Genomic DNA, 17811 nt, shown 5'->3' on the forward strand with positions numbered 1-17811 from the left:
GAAATATCTAGCTGTTCTATTTGTGAATTATTTTAGGTCCAATCAATAAGTATGTATGTTCTAATAACTTAGTAGTCACTTAGAAAATATATTGAATAATACACAGCAATAGAAAGGAAAAAAAAATGGTATTTTTATTTCCTTCTCTAATAACCACCGGGCTTCCCTGATAGCTCAGTGGTAAAGAATTCACCTACAATGTAGGAGACACATGCAAGAGACTCGGGTTCGAGTCCTGGGTTGGGAAGATCTCCTGGAGAAAGAAATGGCAACCCACTCCAGTATTCTTACCTGCAAAATCCCATGGACAGAGGAGCCTGGTGGGCTACAGTCCATGGGGTCCCACAAGAGTTGGATACCACGTAATGACTTGACAACAATAACCACCGTGATTTAAAACTGGCTATGTGCACCGGCCAGCTTCTCAAACCTGGAATCAGATGGGACACCCCCGGTCTCATTTCTTGTTCCATGGTCATGTCCATTTTTTATCCCGAAACCACAGGAAACCCACCTTGTCAAAGATATGACATGAAAGGATTTGTGGTGTCATCTAACACTGAAATTGTGAACCAACTGAACCTGTTAATTTGCTCAGAGCAGGGAGATGTCCACATTTTAGACAATTTAAAATATCCTCTGTGCCCTTGTGAGTCTCCTACAGGCTCTGGGGACCTTGGTGCCACCACAGATACAGTTTACAGAGGAGGAAAGTGGCTCAGACGGGCTGACCCCCTGTCTGAGGTCAAGAGCCTGGCTCCAGGGCTCACTGAGGTTCCTGGAACCAAACTCAAGCACGGGCTGCGGGAGGCAGAGAAGAGAGGGCCATGGTGGAAGAAGCTAGGAGACCGATGCTGAGGTGGGTGTGGACAAGGGTCTGGGAGTCAGCCGGGGTGGATGTGGTGTGAGGAGGAATGCTTTGGCTCCAGCATTGCTGGTACCGATCTCCTGGGGTGCAGCTGGGGGCTCTAGGACCCTCCTGTGGTCCCCTTGCCTCTCCTCACAGTAGGATCTCGGTTGCCTCTCCCCACAGTGGTGGGCGACCTCGGGGGATAGGGGGCCTCCCATCCCTCATGGACATCACAAAGTAGGCTGTCACCCCGGAAGATCAGCAGCCAAGTTTAGCTGGGCTCAGACATCAATGCCCCAGGCCCATACTAGACACGGGGTGACCCGCGCACGGCTCAGAAATGGACTTGGCCCCAAAAGGAATCCCTTGGGGAGCTGTGGGCAGAAGCGGCCCAAGGGGTAAGGAAAGGATGGGGGTGGAACAGGAGGGCTGGGTATGCTAGAGGAGGGGGCAGAGGGACCTGGGCTGTGGGACTCCATCCTCTCCTCTAGCCCAACGTGGGGCTTGCTGCCCCCATCACACTCCCCTGAGGTCCCTACTGACGACCCCCAGGCGCCTCTTTGTCCTGAGTGGGTGGGGTGGAACTGGCAAAAGCCGGCGGCTGTGGGCAGAGGCGGTACCTCCAGGAGCGGGAACAGCCTGGTGAGCAGGGCTTAGGGGACCCTCCCTCCCCAATCTCAGTTCAAGGCAGGCGACCCCAATGCCCCAGTCGGCTGGGTCACCCGGCCACACACGCCGGGCCATCTCTGCTCACCCACGACACGCTTCCCAATCAGGATAATACAAAAATCTCTTTATTGCCCATTTTCTTAAAGTCGTCGTACACCTCGGCGGACCATGGGGAAGGATGTGCAAAGCAGGCGACACATCGATCAGCCCAGTTCTGGAGCCGGGAGCTAGGGCGGGACTGCGGGGTCCCTGCCCCGGGGCTGGGGCCGGGGAGTGGGTCGTGGAGAGCGGCCCCTAAGGTCGGAGGATGGTTTCCGCTGTGCGGTCTCTTGAACCCTGGGCCTGGCGGAGGGGTCTCGAGGACCCAGTCCGCCTTGGAAGAGGCTGCGGGGAGGATCCCAAGCTCCAGGTGGCCAGGCTCTGGGAGGGGCGTTCCTGAACCCGGGGCGGGGCAAGCAGAGGGTCCTTCCGGAAATTGGCGCGCGGAATCAGACGGACCCCGACCTGAGACGCGTTAAACCTAGGCCGGAGATCACGCTTGGCCCTTCACTGCTCCTCCGGCCCATCGCCTCCCTGAGCCTGTTCGTAGGGACAGGGCCGGCGGTAGAGAATGGCTGGTTCCGGGCCGGGTCGTGGCCACGCGGGCGGCACCTCCTCCTCCGCGCAGTCCCCCCGGCCGCCACCTCCGCAGCCGCCGCGCTCGCCCTCCGCTTCGCTCTCGTCGGAGTTGTCCTCCTCCAGGTAGCGGTAGCCGCGCACTTTGTGTTGGGGCCGCGGGATGCGGGGCTGGCGTGGGACCACGCCTCGCCGCAGCTTCTGCTCCATCCACAGGTACGAGGCTGCGGACGCCACCAGCGTCACCAGCAGTACCGTCAGCTTAGCCTGGGCCAACAGGGGTTAAATGCAGGGGACCCGCGGCCGCCGGCCCCGCCCCTCGCCCGGATAGGCACGCCGCAGCTCCTCGGCTGCCCTTCCCTCCTCCTGGGGGCCAGCCAAGCTCTGGGTACCGTCCTGCCGGCAAGGCCCAAACCCCAGCTCTGTCCCTTATGGCCACCCTACTTCTCAGGGCCTCGGTTTCCCTTCCTGTAATGATAATCCTTTTGCCTCCCGGGGTAGTACAGAGTTTGACTGTAACAGGCAGTCAGAAATAATTTTACATTATAAGGCAGTACATTCACACATATTCACAGGCATACTCCCTGCTATTCTCTATTCTGTCATTAAAAAAAAAAAAGTTGGCCAGGGATTTCCCTGATAGTCCAGTGGCTAAGACTCTGTGCTCCCAATGCAAGGGGCCCAGGTTCAATCCCTGGCCAGGGAACTAGATCTCACATGCTCCAACTAAGATCCTGTGTGCTGTAACTAAGACCCAGTGCAGCCAAATAAGTATTTTTTTAAATTGTTTTTAAAGTTGGCCAGGACCCTTGAGGGTCAAGAAGGGAGAGGGACCTTCAGCATCCAGCTCAGAGCCCAACATCTAGTGAACAGGTGACCAAACAACCCACCAGGCAGCTGGGATGTGCCCACAAGGAGAGGGCAAACTATGAACCCTTTCAGACACGGGTAAACTGAGGCTGGCAGGAGGTGCAGTAAGTAACAAACCAGTGATGGGTGTGGGGCCAACCAGTGGGCTTTGCCCAGGGCCTAGCCCTTGGACCCAGAATGCCTTTCAGGGTCTGTGAGGCCAGGGTGGGCACTCAAAAGTATCTGTTGTCTAGGGGGGTCGAGTAGGGATGGCCCTTACCTTCATGGGCAAGCTTGAGCCCAAGTAGACGGTGAAGATGGCCACAGCCTGCCACCAGTGATAGATGGTGAAGATGAAGTCTTGCCTCTCCTTGTCCTCATACAGGATTCCCAGGAGTGCTGCAGACAGGGCAGGGCAGAGAGGGGAGAGGGGCCAGGTGGGGCCCAGAGCTGCGGATCTCCTTCTGGGGATCCCCAGATGCCCTGTGCTGGTCCTAACCCTTGGCAAGAGCGCTTAGAAAGCTGTTGTAAACCGGTCCTGGCTTGCCCCCTAGTGGTTCGTTGTTGTTCAGTCGCTCAGTCGGCTCCAACTCTGCGATCCCGTGGACTGCAGCACTCCAGGCTTCCCTGTCCTTCACTATCTTCCGGAGTTTGCTGAAACTCATGTCCATTGAGCCAGTGATGCTAACTAACCATTTCATCCTCTGTTGACCCCTTTTCCTTTTGCCTTCAATCTTTCCAAGCATCAGGGACTTTTCCGGTGAGCCCCCTAATGGACACATCCTGGTTATTTTTCTGGGATGCAATGGACCTGCTCTGGGGCACAGACCTTGATATGTTTCCAATGTTCTGGAAACTATGCCAAGGTGGACCCTGCCTCCTAGTATGAAATAAGGCCTCCCCAGTGTTTTTTTTACATGGTCCCTAAGAGGTGTCCAATACTTTGGCCACCTGATGCGAAGAACTGACTCATTGGAAAAGATCCTGATGCTGGGAAAGATTGAAGGTGGGAGGAGAAGGGGATGACAGAGGATGAGATGGTTGGATGGCATCACCAACTCAATGGACATGAGTTTGAGTAAACTCCGGGAGTTGGTGATGGACAGGGAAGCCTGGAGTGCTGTAGTTCATGGAGTTACAGAGTCAGACACGACTGAGCAACTGAACTGAACTGAACTGAAGAGGTGTCCATAGAGCCCCATACTCAGCTCATGGAACCACACAATGTCACCCTGAATCCCATGCCTGCCCTGGAAATCGACAGGATGTCCATGCACGTGACTCAATACCTGCTTTGAGGGTGTCCACAGCCCCCATCTGTTCCTGCAGTGTCCATGGACTTCCCCCCCCCAACATAGGGATCCCCACCTGCCCTCAGCAAGTGCACAGGCCCCATGACAGCCCTCCAGGGTGTCCATCGCCCCTAAGTTTGTCCCTTGGATGTCTGTGCTTCCCACAACTGCCCCGAGGAGCCCCTGGATCCCCTGTCCAGCTACCCAGAGCCCACGGCTATACTCACTGCTGATCCCAGTCTTGTTGAGGGCACTGCCCACACCCCAGAGCACGGCTACTGTGTAGAGGATCCAGATGTGCTGCAGGGTCCGGGGCTTGGGAGCCCAGAAGAAGAGGCTGAGAGTGAGCAGCAGGTGCAGTCCAGCCCCTGCCACCAGGGGCACCGGGCGTGGCAGCCACAGCCCCAGCAGGCCCAGGGCCGAGGAGGCCGAGGCGCCCAGGCTATAAGCCACGAGGAGGTATGCCAGGCGTTCCAGCCCCACCGAGCACACGCCGTAGCCCTAGGGGGAAAGGGGTGGGGTTGGTGGTCAGCTGGCCCAGGCTCTTTGACTCACATTACGCCACATCCTACCCTCTCAACGGCCACCACAGGGCCAACTTCCTCCAAAGCTCTTGGGAAGATTCCTTAGTGACAGACCATGAGAAAATGCTTGGACAGTGGCCCCGGACACCAAGGTTGGAACCCACGTGGAACCAAACACTTTCTGAGCATGGTTCTGTCTCAACTGGAAGTGAGTCATTAGACACTTCACAAATGAGGAAGCAGCCTGGGAGAGGTGAAAGTAACTTTCCCAAGGTACACGGGGATTGAGGGAGAGAGGCAAAAGGAGAGGGGGGGAAATATCTGGGCCTACAATTGTCCCTCGGTGTCTTCAGGGGGTTGGTCCAGGACTCTGCAGACACCCTCTGTGGATGCTTAAATCCCTTCTATAAAATGGGGCAGTGCTGTGGGCCCTCTGGATTTGTGAATGCGGAGGGCCAACTGTGTTTTTATTACACATACTTATAAATTCGAAATTTGAAAAGACCCTGATGCTGGGAAAGATTGAAGGCAGGAGGAGAAGGGGACGACAGCGGATGAAATGGTTGGATGGCATCACCGACTCAATGGACATGAGTTTGGGTAAACTCCAGGAGTTGGCGATGGACAGGGAGGCCTGGCGTGCTGCAGTCCATGGGGTCACAAAGAGCGGACACGGCTGAGCAACTGAACTGAACTGAACTGATAAATTCGAAACCTATTTGTTGTTGTTTATCCGAAACTCAAATTTAACGGGATGTCGTGGACTTTATCTGGCTTTACCCTCTGCAGGCTGCACTTACCAGCGCGAGACCAGTGCAGGCAAAGAGCACCTCGAAGCCGCTGTAGATGAAAAAGGGCACGAGGTGGCGCAGGCGGAAGTCGCGCACGTGCTTGAAGGGCAGCTGGAAGATGTTGCCCCAGCCCACGCTGCGCAGGTCGATCTCCTCCGTGGGCCGGTATGCGGCTCCGCACAGGCCCAGCACCTGCGGGCCAGGAGGTGAGGGAGGGGGCGGGCCGCCGGGAGCCTTGGCTCCGCCCCTTGAACTCGGCCCCGCCCCTCAGCCCAGCCCCGCCCCCGGCAAATCCCAGGACCCGCCTTCTGGCCCCGCCCCCAGGTTGAAGCCACACCTCGGACCCTCGCCCCGCCCCCCATTCCCCCCACCTCTGGTTCCGCCCGGTGTCACAACCAGTCCTCCAGGACCCTGTCTCCAGCTCGACCCCGGATCTGGCCTGGACCCTCTCTCACTGGCCTCTGGCATTCCAACTCCTCTCTCAGTCCACAGGCATCGGCCACGCCTCCGAGCCTCAAGCCCAGCGCATAGGCTCAGGTCCCCTCCCGAGGACTTAGCCCTGACTCCAGACCAGACGAAGCCGCCTCTCTCCCCGCCAAGGGCCCCAGACCTGACCCTGCCACACCCCCACCCCGGGCCGCACCAGCAGCATGGCCAGGAAGGCCACCGCCATGAGCACGCTCTCCACCACAATGAGGTTTCGGCTCCGCGGTAGCGTTCGCAGAACCGTCTTGTTGAAGCCGAGGAGGATGCCCTGGCTGTTAGTGCCTGAGAAAGGGGAAGGGGGCGGGGGGGGGGGGCGATGCATCGTGAGGCAGGGAGCAGGGCACACTGGCAACTCAGCCATAAAGAAATGAGACCAAGCAGATGGGTGAGGGGAGGGTTAGAGGGGTGGCTGAGGATCCGTGCCTGCAAAGGCAGGGTTCCTTGGGAAAGCCCTTTGGAGGTGAGGGCCAAGGGGGCTGAAAGTACCTCTCCCCAGGTTGCCAGCCCACCTCCCACCTCCATACATCTCCCTGCATTGAGGGTATACTTGATCCTGAGATTCCACAGGCAGCCTCAGCCCAGATGGACCTCCTCTAGGCAGCCTTCCCGGATGCACCCTACCCTGACCCCAGGTTGAGTCAGATGTCCTAAGAACAAGGCCCTTTGCTTTTCCCAATCACCAGAGCTGTGATGGCAGGCTCTCAGCTCTGGTTCCTGTGAGCAAGGGCATCCTTTCTGCCCTTGAGGGCCCAGTGTCTGCCGGGTGACTCAGCAGGGGAGGCAAGCAGACCTTAGGGAACCCACCCCCCTGAGCACTAACCACAGTTCTGCACGTTGAACAGCGTGTGGTTCAGGTCATAAAGGTAGTGGTTCAGGAAGTAGATCATGGGCAGCTGGGCGCAGGCGAAGCTCAGCTGTGGGCAGGAGAGTGGTGTGGGTCAGGTGCGGGGCATGGAACCAGGTGGAGAGGACAGGCACCGTCTGGGAGGGGTCTGGGCACAGTCTTGGGAGGACAGGGGCCCTCCCATCTCTGGGGGGCAGTCCAATGGTGGGGGTGCCCGATGCAGGAGGACTTCCTCCTCGTCAGCACCATGGACAGTGAGGTGATGAGGTCTCTGTCACTAGAGGTAAGCAAGCAAGGGTTGGCCTAAGAAAGGGCTGTGGACTAGAGGGCTGGAAAGACTGGGATGGGCTGCAATATGTGATTCTGGGCCTGTAATAGCCTGCCTCCAGGGTCCCCATGCATGGCACTCACGTGGAAGAAGCTGTAGAAGATGGCTTGGAAGACCAGGAGGTAGGGTGCATGGGAGCCCCGTGGTGGGCGCTGCTGGGGGCCCTGCTCATCCTGCTCCTTGTAGTGGGAGTACTCGTAGTATTTCTGGGCCATCCTGGACCACAAAGGAGAGAAGGCTCTCCCCCGCCCTACGTCAGCCAGCCGGGTAGCACCCAGGCATATGTGCTACCCGGCCTGTGTCCCACCAATGGGGAAACTGAGGCCCAGAGGGCAAATAAGGCTGGCCTAAGGTCCCCCAGCTGAGGTGGACAATACAACTCTGTTGGGTCCCCGGTCTTCTACCCTGCTGTCCACCAGACTCACCTGGTGATGTAGTTGCCCATGGAGGCCCAAAGAGGCACAATGGCCATGCCCAGGGCCACAGCTGAGGGCACAAGCGTGTAGTAGCGCTCCCAGTAGTTGGTGGAGACGAAGAGGGCGTAGATGCCCACAGCCAGGAACATCATCCACTTGGTGCCAAAGAACCTGCAAGTGGGAGGAAGGATGCTGGCACCACAGGCTACCCAGAGGGCCTCAGCCCAAAACCACAGGGCCACAACTCTGGGTCTCAGCTCCTGAGGCTGGCTGAGGTGGGGAGAGACCCCTGGCCTTGGAATCGAGGGACCTGAACTAGAGTCTCAGAGATACGGACTTGCTGGTGGCCTCAGGTGAGCCACTGTAACCACACAGATGTAATGTGCGCCGTACCCCAGCTGCAAGCTTCTCATGGCCACTGCAGGGATGGAGGAGATAAAGCAGGGAGAGGGTATCAGGAGACAGTGGCCCTTGGACACAAGAAGCCCTCATCTGTGTTCTGGGCTGACTACCGAGGCCCCTCCTCCACCCACATGCAGGACCCAAGCGAATGTCCGAGGAACTTGTCCCAGGAAACTGGGTGGAGGAAACTGAGGACCACGGAGAGAGCCCTGGCGCCCCATCCCCTCTGCACTTTGCCCTTTCAGTCCAGCGTGGTCAGTTGGGAAGTTTCCTCTTCACTGGCTCCTAGAACATCAGCCTCACTGGCTCTTGGAAAATGTCACATCATATTAGGAAGGGGTTGACGAAGGACAGGACAAGGGCCCACTCAGGGCGCGGAGGCTGATCAGGTTAGACACCACCCTTCTGATCCCGGGATTAGCTTTGTTTTGGTTTTTGTTTGTTTGTTTTGAGTATTTGTGCTCATTATTTCCTTTATCTGAGTTTCCAGCAAGCTCAAAGTTCAGTGACTCTGATTTTCTGATACAATTGCTTTCTCTTCTACAACAGGGTCTTCCTGGCTCTTTTTTTTTTTTTAATTGGAGTATACTTGCTTGTGAAGAGATTAAGAAGAGGTGGCAAGAATACACAGAACTATACAAAAAAGGTCTTAATGACCTAGATAACCATGATAGGGTGGTCACACACCTAGGATCAAACTAGTCCATCCTAAAGGAAATCCACCCTGAATATTCAATGAAAGGACTGATGCTGAAGCTGAAGCTCCAATACTTTTGGCCACCTGATGCGAAAAAGTCGACTCATTGGAAAAGATTCTGATCCTGGGAAACATTGAGGGCAGGAGGAGAAGGGGATGACAGAGGATGAGGCGGTTGGATGGCATCGCTGACCCAATGGACAGGAGTTTGAGTAAGCTTGGAGTTGGTGATGGTCAGGGAGGCCTGGCATGCTGCAGTCCACAGGGTCACAAAGAATCGGACACAACTGAGCGACTGCACTGAACTGAACTGCCATCTAATAAATAGGCAGGCTGCTGCTGCTCCTGCTAAGTCGCTTCAGTCGTGTCAGACTCTATACGACCCCATAGATGGCAGCCCACCAGGCTCCCCAGTCTCTGGGATTCTCCAGGCAAGAACACTGGAGTGGGTTGCCATTTCCTCTCTAATGCATGGAATTGAAAAGTGAAAGTGAAGTCGCTCAGTCGTGTCCTACTCTTAGCGACCCCATGGACTGCAGCCCACCAGGCTCCTCTGTCTGTGGGATTTTCCAGGCAAGAGTACTGGAGTGGGGTGCCATTCTCCTCTAATCTATTTGGGGAAGGGCACCGAAACTGCACTATACATTCTGAAACTGAAAAAAAGTAAAAATACTAACACTCATTGCTGATGAGGCTGTGATTTTAAAAATGACAGTCAGTGCTCAGGCAGGTGGCACAGTCCTTTGGAAAGTCCACCCGGGAGTATGGGGGTAGGGAAAGCATGGGGGTTCCGAGTCACTCTGCCTGGGTTCAGACTTTCAGTCTGCACTTCTGCCTGTGGGAATGGGTTCAATCTCTTGGTCTCCCTGTGTCTAAGATTAGAGCATCCACCTTGGCTTGTAGGGAATGCAATATGCTTATAAAGTGCCCAGCACAAAGGAAATGAAAGGAGGTTCCTGTGAATAATAGCGATAGGTTTCAAGAGCCATAAAGCCTTTTATATGCTTCTGACCTAGTCAGGGCAGTTCTGAACGTTTATCCTAGGAGGTTTTCTTCCTTCCTTCCTTCCTTTCTTTCTCAGCCTCTCTCTCTCCCTCACCACCTCTCTCTTTTTAGTTTTAAGACAAGGAAACAGTCCAGGAGCTGGGGTGGGGCGGGGGTTGCTTTTGTTTTGGAAAGACAGGGGAACAGATCCAGTGTATGCACTGATCTCTGGGTCCCATCTGAACACAGACCTACCACTTGGTGGTTAGGTTCTGGTGGAGGGCCCGGAGACAGCCCTGGATGCCAGTAAGGCGCAGGTCTGGAGTAGACGCCCCCAGGGCACCTGGCCAACCATGCCCTTTGCAGTGAGCGATGTCCTTCAACACTGCCACCCTGATGGGTCCTGGGGTGCGTCCCTGGGCTTTGCTAGCTGATCAGATTCTTTCCAGAAACGCCACAGCCCTGACCTCATAAGGTCATTGTGGCCCCAGGCCACAAAGCAGGGCACAAGAATGATGCCACGTGGGGTACGGGCAAGCTGAGGGAAGGAGCCAGAGCGAATTCCTGTTGCTTGAGACCCACGGTGTCCCAGGGCAAAGCTCCTGTTTCTTCCCCAAACCTGGGTTTCACTCCTTCTCCAGGTCAGCAAGGCCTCTCCCCACCCCCCAGGAACACCAGGGCAGCTGGAGACCCCGGTGTCCAACAGCCCTTGCACCCCTTCAAGGTCGGAGTGGGGGCAGCCGGGCCCTGGCAGGGACGCCACGGTGCACCTGATGAGCACGGGCGTGTAGAGCAGGGCGGCGATGGGCGTCACGTTGATACCCATCAGCATCTTGCTGTCGATGTCGGGCAGCCCCATGTTGCCGTACTTCACCTCACGGTAGGTCTCATCATAGTGCAGGATCAGCTGCATCTGCAGGAGGCCTGAGGGGGCAGGGAGCGGGCATGTAGGGGGCCGCCTGGCTCTGGGGGAAACCAAGCAGAGGCGGGAACGCAAAGCCGGGCAGGGAGCTCCAGGCACCAAAGGGATCACTAACTCCAATGCCCAGGACAGCGGGGTGGCCCAGACTGGACGAGCGTGCCACTGCCAGTGGCAACGATGGTAACTTGAATCTAGATCCCCTCCCCTGCGTCGCTTTGCAGGACTTTCGGACCCCAGCGCCCCCATGCCCTGCCGCCCCCCCACTCAGGATGGCAGCAGACCCGCCCAGGGCTCCCAGCCCGCCGCCCACACACTCTCAAGGGCCGAGGCCGTCCCCGCCCCCCCGCCCGGGGACGCACCCACTGAGGGGGCGCCGCAGCTGCATCTGCGAGGGCGCAGATTGAGAAGTGAAAGAGGAAGGGAGGCCGAGGTTTCTCTTTCCGTGAGAAACCTCAGGTCCGCAGACGGAGCCGGAGGAGGGGAGGTGGGGGGAGCCTTGGGTCCCTGCGCGGAGCCCGCGGGCCGTGCCTCCTCGCCGGGCCCGGGGCCCAGCACGCCGCAGCGGGGCGCGCCGCCGGCCACCTACCCAGGTAGACGCCGTAGGTGAGCATGCCGCCCGCGCTGGCCGCCAGCACGTTCTTGAGTACGCCGAGCCGCTTGCGGCGGTAGTAGCGGCGCTCCTCCTCCTCCTCGTTGTAGTTGGGGTACGCGCCCACCAGCTCGTCCAGCTGCGGGGCACCACGGCCGCTCGCAAAGGCGCATCCCGGCCGCTCCCGCGTCCAGCCCCGCCGCCCCCGGCTCCCGGGGCTGCATCCCACTCCCGCCGGGGAGTCCCAGGTCCTCCCGGTGCCCGCGCCCCGACGCCATCCGCGTCCCCGCTCACCGGGGCCTCGGGCCCGTCGGGAACCCCGAGCCGGTCCTCATCGCCCTGCGGCCCCGCGGCCCCCGCCACCGGGTAGAGGGGCGGCTCCGCCTCCATGGCCCGACCCGCGGGAGGACTCGCCCGGGAGTCAGGCAAGGGGCCGGCACTTCCTCCCGGCGCCGGGACCTGCCGCGCCCCGCCCCCGGGCCACCTCCTGCCCTAGGGGAGGCCCTGCGCGGCTGGAGGCGTGGCCGGCAAGGGTGTGGGTGTGTGTGTGTGTGTGTGTGTGTGTGTGTGTGTGTGTGTGTGTGTGTGGGTGTGGGTGTGGGTGTGTGTGTGTGTGTGTGTGTGTGTGTGTGTGTGTGTGTGTCTGTATGTGTCTGCGTGTCCGTTGTGTCTATTTCTATGTCTCTGTGCGTGTCTGTGTGTGTAGGGGAGCGCTCACGTGTCCCTCAGTGGCCTCAGGGATGGGAGGTGATAGTTCGAATCCCCACTCTGCCACTTCCCTGTGTTGTGACTCTGGAGATTAACTCCACTTCTCTGTGACTCTGTTTCCTCACCTGTAAACCAGGGATTAAAAAGCAGAGACATCACTTTGCTGACAAAGGTCTGTTTAGTCAAAGCTACTGTTTTTCCAGTAGTCCTGAATGGATGTGAGAGTTGGACGTAAAGAAGGCTGAGGAGGGAAGAACTGATGCTTTTGAGCTCTGGTGTTGGAGAAGACTGCTGAGAGTCCCTTGGATTACAAGGAGATCAAACCAGTCCATCCTAAAGGAAATCAGTCCTGAATATTCATTGGAAGGGCTGATGCTGAAGTTGAAACTCCAATACTTTGGCCACCTGATGTGAAAGACCCTGATGCTAGGAAAGATTGAAGGCAGGAGGAGAAGGGGATGACAGAGGATGAGATGGTTGGATGGCATCACCGATGCGATGGACATGAGTTTGAGCAAGTTCCGGGAGTTGGTGAAAGACCAGGAAACCTGGCATGCTGCAATCCATGTGGTTGCAAAGAGTTGGACATGACTGAGCGACAGAACAACAACAAACCAGGGGATACTCAGCTCAAAGGGTTCAATGGGCTATTTCGGGGTTGCTGGGTTAATGCAAAGCCTTAGGAAGGTGCAGGACCATAACAAGCTCCCCTCAGCCTTCCCACTGTCATCCCTATCCCATCTCCAGGCCCCATCTGATGTGTTTGCAGGTCACCAAAGAGCCCCCCAAGGATTCCCTGGTGGCTCAGTTGGTAAAGAATCTTCCTGCAATGCAGGAGACAAGGGTTCAATCCTTGGGTCAGGAAGATCCCCTGGAATCTTGGCAATGCCAAGGAAATGGCAACCCAATCCAGTATTCTTGCCTGGAAAATTCCATGGACAAAGGAGCCTGGTGGGCTACTGTCCATGGGGTCCCAAAGAGTCGGACATGACTGAGCGACTAACACTTCACTTCAAAGAGTCCCCACAGCACCCGGGAGAAGCTCCCAACAGAGGCCTTGGCAGCCCACACCCACCTCCCACTCACCCTGAGCTTCCTTTTGCAGGGTCATTGGGAGACAGAAGGTTGTGGGGGCTGCTGGACTGCAGTAGGGTGACCACCCCCAGCACCACACTGTAGCAGGGTTCAGAGCCTCCTGCCCACTTCTGACTGGACACTGGGTCCGGGGCTTCAGTGAGAGCCCAGGAAATTTCTGCTTTGCTGGAGGTGACACTCCACAGCTCTGGATATCTGCCTGGTTAGAAATATCTGGAAAGCTTTTAAAAATATTGGTTCCAGGATAGTCTCTTCAACAGATGGTGTTGGGAAAACTGGATAACTACATGCTCAAAATGAAATTGGACCTCCCTCTGAAGGTGCTCACAGAAATTAACTTGAAATGGATCAAACACATTATTCTTCAGTTGCTCAGTCACATCTGACTCTTTGCAACCCCATGGACTGCAGCACACCAGGTTTCCCTGTCCACCGCCATCTCCCAGAGTTTGCTCAAACTCATGTCCATTGAGTTGGTGATGCCATCTGACCATCTCATCCTCTGTCATCCCCTTCTCCTCCTGCCTTCAATCTTGCCCAGGATCAGGGTCTTTTCCAATGAGCCGACTCTTCACATCAGATGGTCAAAGTATTGGAGTTTCCACTTCAGCTCAGTCCTTCCAATGAATATTCAGGGTTGATTTCCTTTAGGATGGACTGGTTTGATTTCCTTGCTGTCCAAGGGACTCTCAAGAGTCTTCTCCAACACCAAAGTTCAAAGATATCAATTCTTTGGCTCTCAGCCTTTTTTGATTGTCCAGCTCTCACATCCATACACGACTACTAGAAAAAACATAGCTTTGACTATATGGGTATTTGTAGGCAAAGACACAAAGTATCTAATAACCTAATACCTAATAAAACTCCTAGAAGAAAATGTAGTAGCTCCTGAGAGTCATGTACGCACTTCTATATTCAAAATAGATAACCAACAAGGACCTACTGCATAGCACATGCAACTCTACTTAATGTTATATGCCAGCCTGGATGGGAGTGAGGTTGGGAGAGAAAAGATACTGTGTACGTATGGCTGAGTTGCTTACTTGGTCGCCTGAAACTGCCACAGCATTGTTAATCGGCTATATCCCCAATACAAAACAAAAAGTTTAAAGCTTGAAAAAAAAATAGTAGCTTCTCAATATGGGTCTTGCAATGATGTCTCAGTTAGGACATCAAAAGCACAAACAACAAAAGAAAAAAAATCAACAGGTAGGACTATATCAACTTTAAAGTTTCTACACCTGATGCAAAGAACTGACTCATTAGAAAAGACCTTGATGCTGGGAAAGATTGAAGGCAGGAGGAGAAGGGGATAAGAGAGGATGAGATGGTTGGATGGCATCACCAACTCAATCGACAGGAGTTTTAGTAAGCTCTGGGAGTTGGTAATGGACAGGGAAGCTTGGCGTGCTGCAGTCCATGGGGTCACAAAGAGTCGGACACGACTGAGCGACTGAACTGAACTAAACACTGCAAAAGAAACCATTAAAATAAAAAGGCACCCAAAAGACTACCTTGGTGATCCAGTGGTTAAGAATCCTCCTGCCACTGCAGGGGCACAGTCTTGATCTCTGGTCCAGGAAGATTCCATGTGCTGAGGGGGCAGCTAAGCCTGAGCGCCAGCACTACTGAAAACTGCTTGCGTGCTCCAGAGCCCATGCTCCGAAATAAGAGAAGCCACCACAAGGAGAGGGCTTCCCCGGGGGCTCAGCTGGTAAAGAATCTGCCTGCGATGCGGGAGACCTGCGTTCAGTCCCTGGTCAGGAAGATCCCCTGGAGAAGGCAAAGGCTACCCACTCCAGTATTCTGGCCTGGAGAATTCCACGGACTGTATAGTCTGTGGGGTCGCAAAGAGTCAGACATGACTGAGCGACTTTCACCATAAGGAGAAGCCTGAGCACCATAACTCGAGAGTAACTCCCGCCCACAGCAACTAGAGAAACATGCACAGCAACAAAGACCCAGTGCAGCCAAAAAAATAAAATAATAAATTAACAAGGCAGATAGATGGGGAAACAGCGGAAACAGTGGCTGACTTTATTTTTCTGAGCTCCAAAATCACTGGGGATGGTGATTGCGGCCATGAAATTAAAAGATGCTTGCTCCTTAGAAGGAAAGTTATGACCAATATAGACAGCAGATTAAAAAGCAGAGACATCACTTTGCCAACAAAGGTCCGTCTAGTCAAGGCTGTGGTTTTTCCAGTAGTCGTGTATGGATGTGAGAGTTGGCCTATAAGGAAAGCTGAGCACCGAAGAATTGATGCTTTTGAACTGTGGTGTTGGAGAAGACTCTTGAGAGTCCCATGGACAGCAAGGAGATCCAACCAGTCCATCCTAAAGGAGATCAGTCCTGGGTGTTCATTGATAGGACTGATGTTGAAGCTGAAACTCCAATACTTTGGCCACCTGATGCGAAGAGCTGACTCATTTGAAAAGACCCTGATGCTGGGAAAGATCGAAGGCAGGAGGAGAAGGGGATGACAGAGGATGAGATGGTTGGATGGCATCACCGACGCAATGGACATGGATTTGGATGGACTCTGGGAGTTGATGATGGACAGGGAGGCCTGGTGTGCTGCAGTTCATGGGGTCGCAAAGAGTCGGACACGACTGAGCGACTGAACTGAACTGAACTGATGGAATGTTGGAGAATTATTTCAAATTGTGCATCTGATAAGGGGTTCATATCCATAATTCATAAAGAACTCATACAACTCAATAACAGCAACAACAAAAACCAGTTTAAAAATGGGTAGGGGAGACTTCCCTGGCAGTGATTAAGACTCCGTGCTTCGAATGCAGATGGTGCAGGTCCAATCCCTGTCTGGGGAACTAAAATCCCATATGCTTTGAATCCGCCCCCCCCCAAAAAAAAACCCAGGAGCTAAATGGACTTTTTTTTTTTTTCTAAAGAAGACATACAAATGGCCAACAGCACAAAAAGTGCTCTGTAGATGAAGAATGTCACCTGCCATATCAGTAAATAAAGGATGCTGCTGCCCTCAGTCACTGCAGCAGCCCCGGACTGTACTCCCCGAGGAGAGTCAGGATGGGGAAAAGAAGGATGCTGGCCCTGGATAGTTCAGGGGCGAATGAAAGGAATGATTTCACTAAGCTTAGATTCTTGCTTCCCATACCTAGAAAAGCACTAAATTCATTAACTTTGGCATGTCTGATTTTCTTTCATTATTGTAACAGTAATATTCTGATGTTCCCGCTCCGTGGTTTTTGTCGCATAATCTCCTATATATCGTAGCTTCTCCCTGACCTCTTCAGAGCGTTCCCTCAGAGCTTATTTGAGAGGCTGCTTCCCAGGCTTAAGTCCGCAGCAGGTCTGTTGAATAAAACATACCTTTCAACTTTGAGGTTGTGCATCTTTTCATCAACAGCGTTGCGTCACCAGGGAAATGCAAATCAAAAGCGCAAGGTAAGATATCACCTCACACCTGTAAGAACGGCTATCATCAAGAGATGACTGGTGCTGGAGAGGATGCGGAGAAAAGAGAACCCTCTGGTTCTCTTTGTGCCCTCTTGGTGGCCTAGCCATTGTGGAAAACCATCTGGAGATTCCACAAAAAAATTAAAAACAGAACCACCGTGTGACCCAACAAATCCACTTCTGGATATTTATCCAAAGAAAACGAAACAGAACATCAGAGAGATATCTGCGCTCCCGTGTGATTGCAGCTTTATTCAGAACAGTCGAGATACGGAAGCCACCTGTGTCCATCCATGGATGAGTGTGGATAAAGATGCAGTAGACACATACAATGGAATACTGTTCCGTCGTGAGAAGAAAAAAGAGAATCTTGCCATTTGTGACAACATGGATGGATTCTGAGCTTATGCTAAGTGAGCTGAGTCAAAGAAGGATAATGTCTCTTCTACGTACAATCTTAAAAAAAAAAGAAAGAATCTGAAAAAACAGAGTGGGATGGTGATTAGCAAGGGCAGGTGATGAGGTATGGGAGAAATGTTGAAGGAACGCACTCATGCCTAGTAGATAAATAAAGCCTGGGGACCTAATACACTGTACAAGGACTATACACAACAAAACTGTATTATAAATATTAAACCTACTGAGAGAATAGATCTGAGTTATCCCACCACTAGAAGAAATTTTGTTGTTGTTATTCAGTCGCTAAGTCGACCCCATGGACTACAGTGCACCAGGCTTCCCTGTCCTTCACTGTCTCCTGGAGTTTGCTCAGATTCATGTCCATTGAGTCTGTGATGACATCTAACTATCTCATCATCTGTCATCCCCTTCTCCTCCTGCCTTCAATCTTGCCCAGCATCAGGGTCTTTTCCAATGAGTCAGCTCTTTGGATCAGATGGCCAAAATATTGGAGCTCCAGCTTCAGCATCAGTCCTTCTAATGAATATTCAGGGTTGATTTCCTTTAGATTGACTGATTTGATCTCCTTGTAGTCCAATGGACTCTCCAGCGTCTTTTCCAGCACTACAATTCTTCAGCACAGCCTTCTTTATGGTCCAGCTCTCACATCCACACACGACTACTGGAAAAACAATAGCTTTGACTACACGGACCTTTGTCGGCTCCTAGGAGCGCACCCTCCTAAACCCATATCAGAAGGAGGGCCCTTGGACTGGGTGGAGACTAGCATCTGTGGTCTGCTAATAACCTTCCTGTCTGCCACCTTCTGCACTTGAAGCAATTAAGGGAAGAAATCACTCAGCCAAGGGTACCAGACTCCTCCAGTTCCTTGGACAGAGAACTGAAAACC

General features: G+C 54.2%; 1 protein-coding gene across 1 annotated transcript; it reads right to left on the reverse strand.

Moving 5' to 3' along the window:
* Positions 1-1622: 1622 nt before the first annotated feature.
* Positions 1623-11713, reverse strand: UNC93B1 (unc-93 homolog B1, TLR signaling regulator). Its single transcript, XM_070783153.1, has 11 exons — positions 11553-11713; positions 11256-11397; positions 10518-10671; positions 7674-7835; positions 7332-7464; positions 6897-6990; positions 6234-6358; positions 5600-5782; positions 4503-4776; positions 3264-3382; positions 1623-2401 (listed from the first exon to the last, which is right to left on the reverse strand). The coding sequence occupies exons 1-11, from the start codon at positions 11646-11648 to the stop codon at positions 2066-2068; spliced, it is 1818 nt and encodes a 605-aa protein (XP_070639254.1). The 5' UTR covers positions 11649-11713; the 3' UTR covers positions 1623-2065.
* Positions 11714-17811: the final 6098 nt, after the last annotated feature.

This window comes from Bos indicus, chromosome 29 (genome assembly GCF_029378745.1).
Source record: "Bos indicus isolate NIAB-ARS_2022 breed Sahiwal x Tharparkar chromosome 29, NIAB-ARS_B.indTharparkar_mat_pri_1.0, whole genome shotgun sequence".
In the NCBI taxonomy this organism is placed as follows: domain Eukaryota; kingdom Metazoa; phylum Chordata; class Mammalia; order Artiodactyla; family Bovidae; genus Bos; species Bos indicus.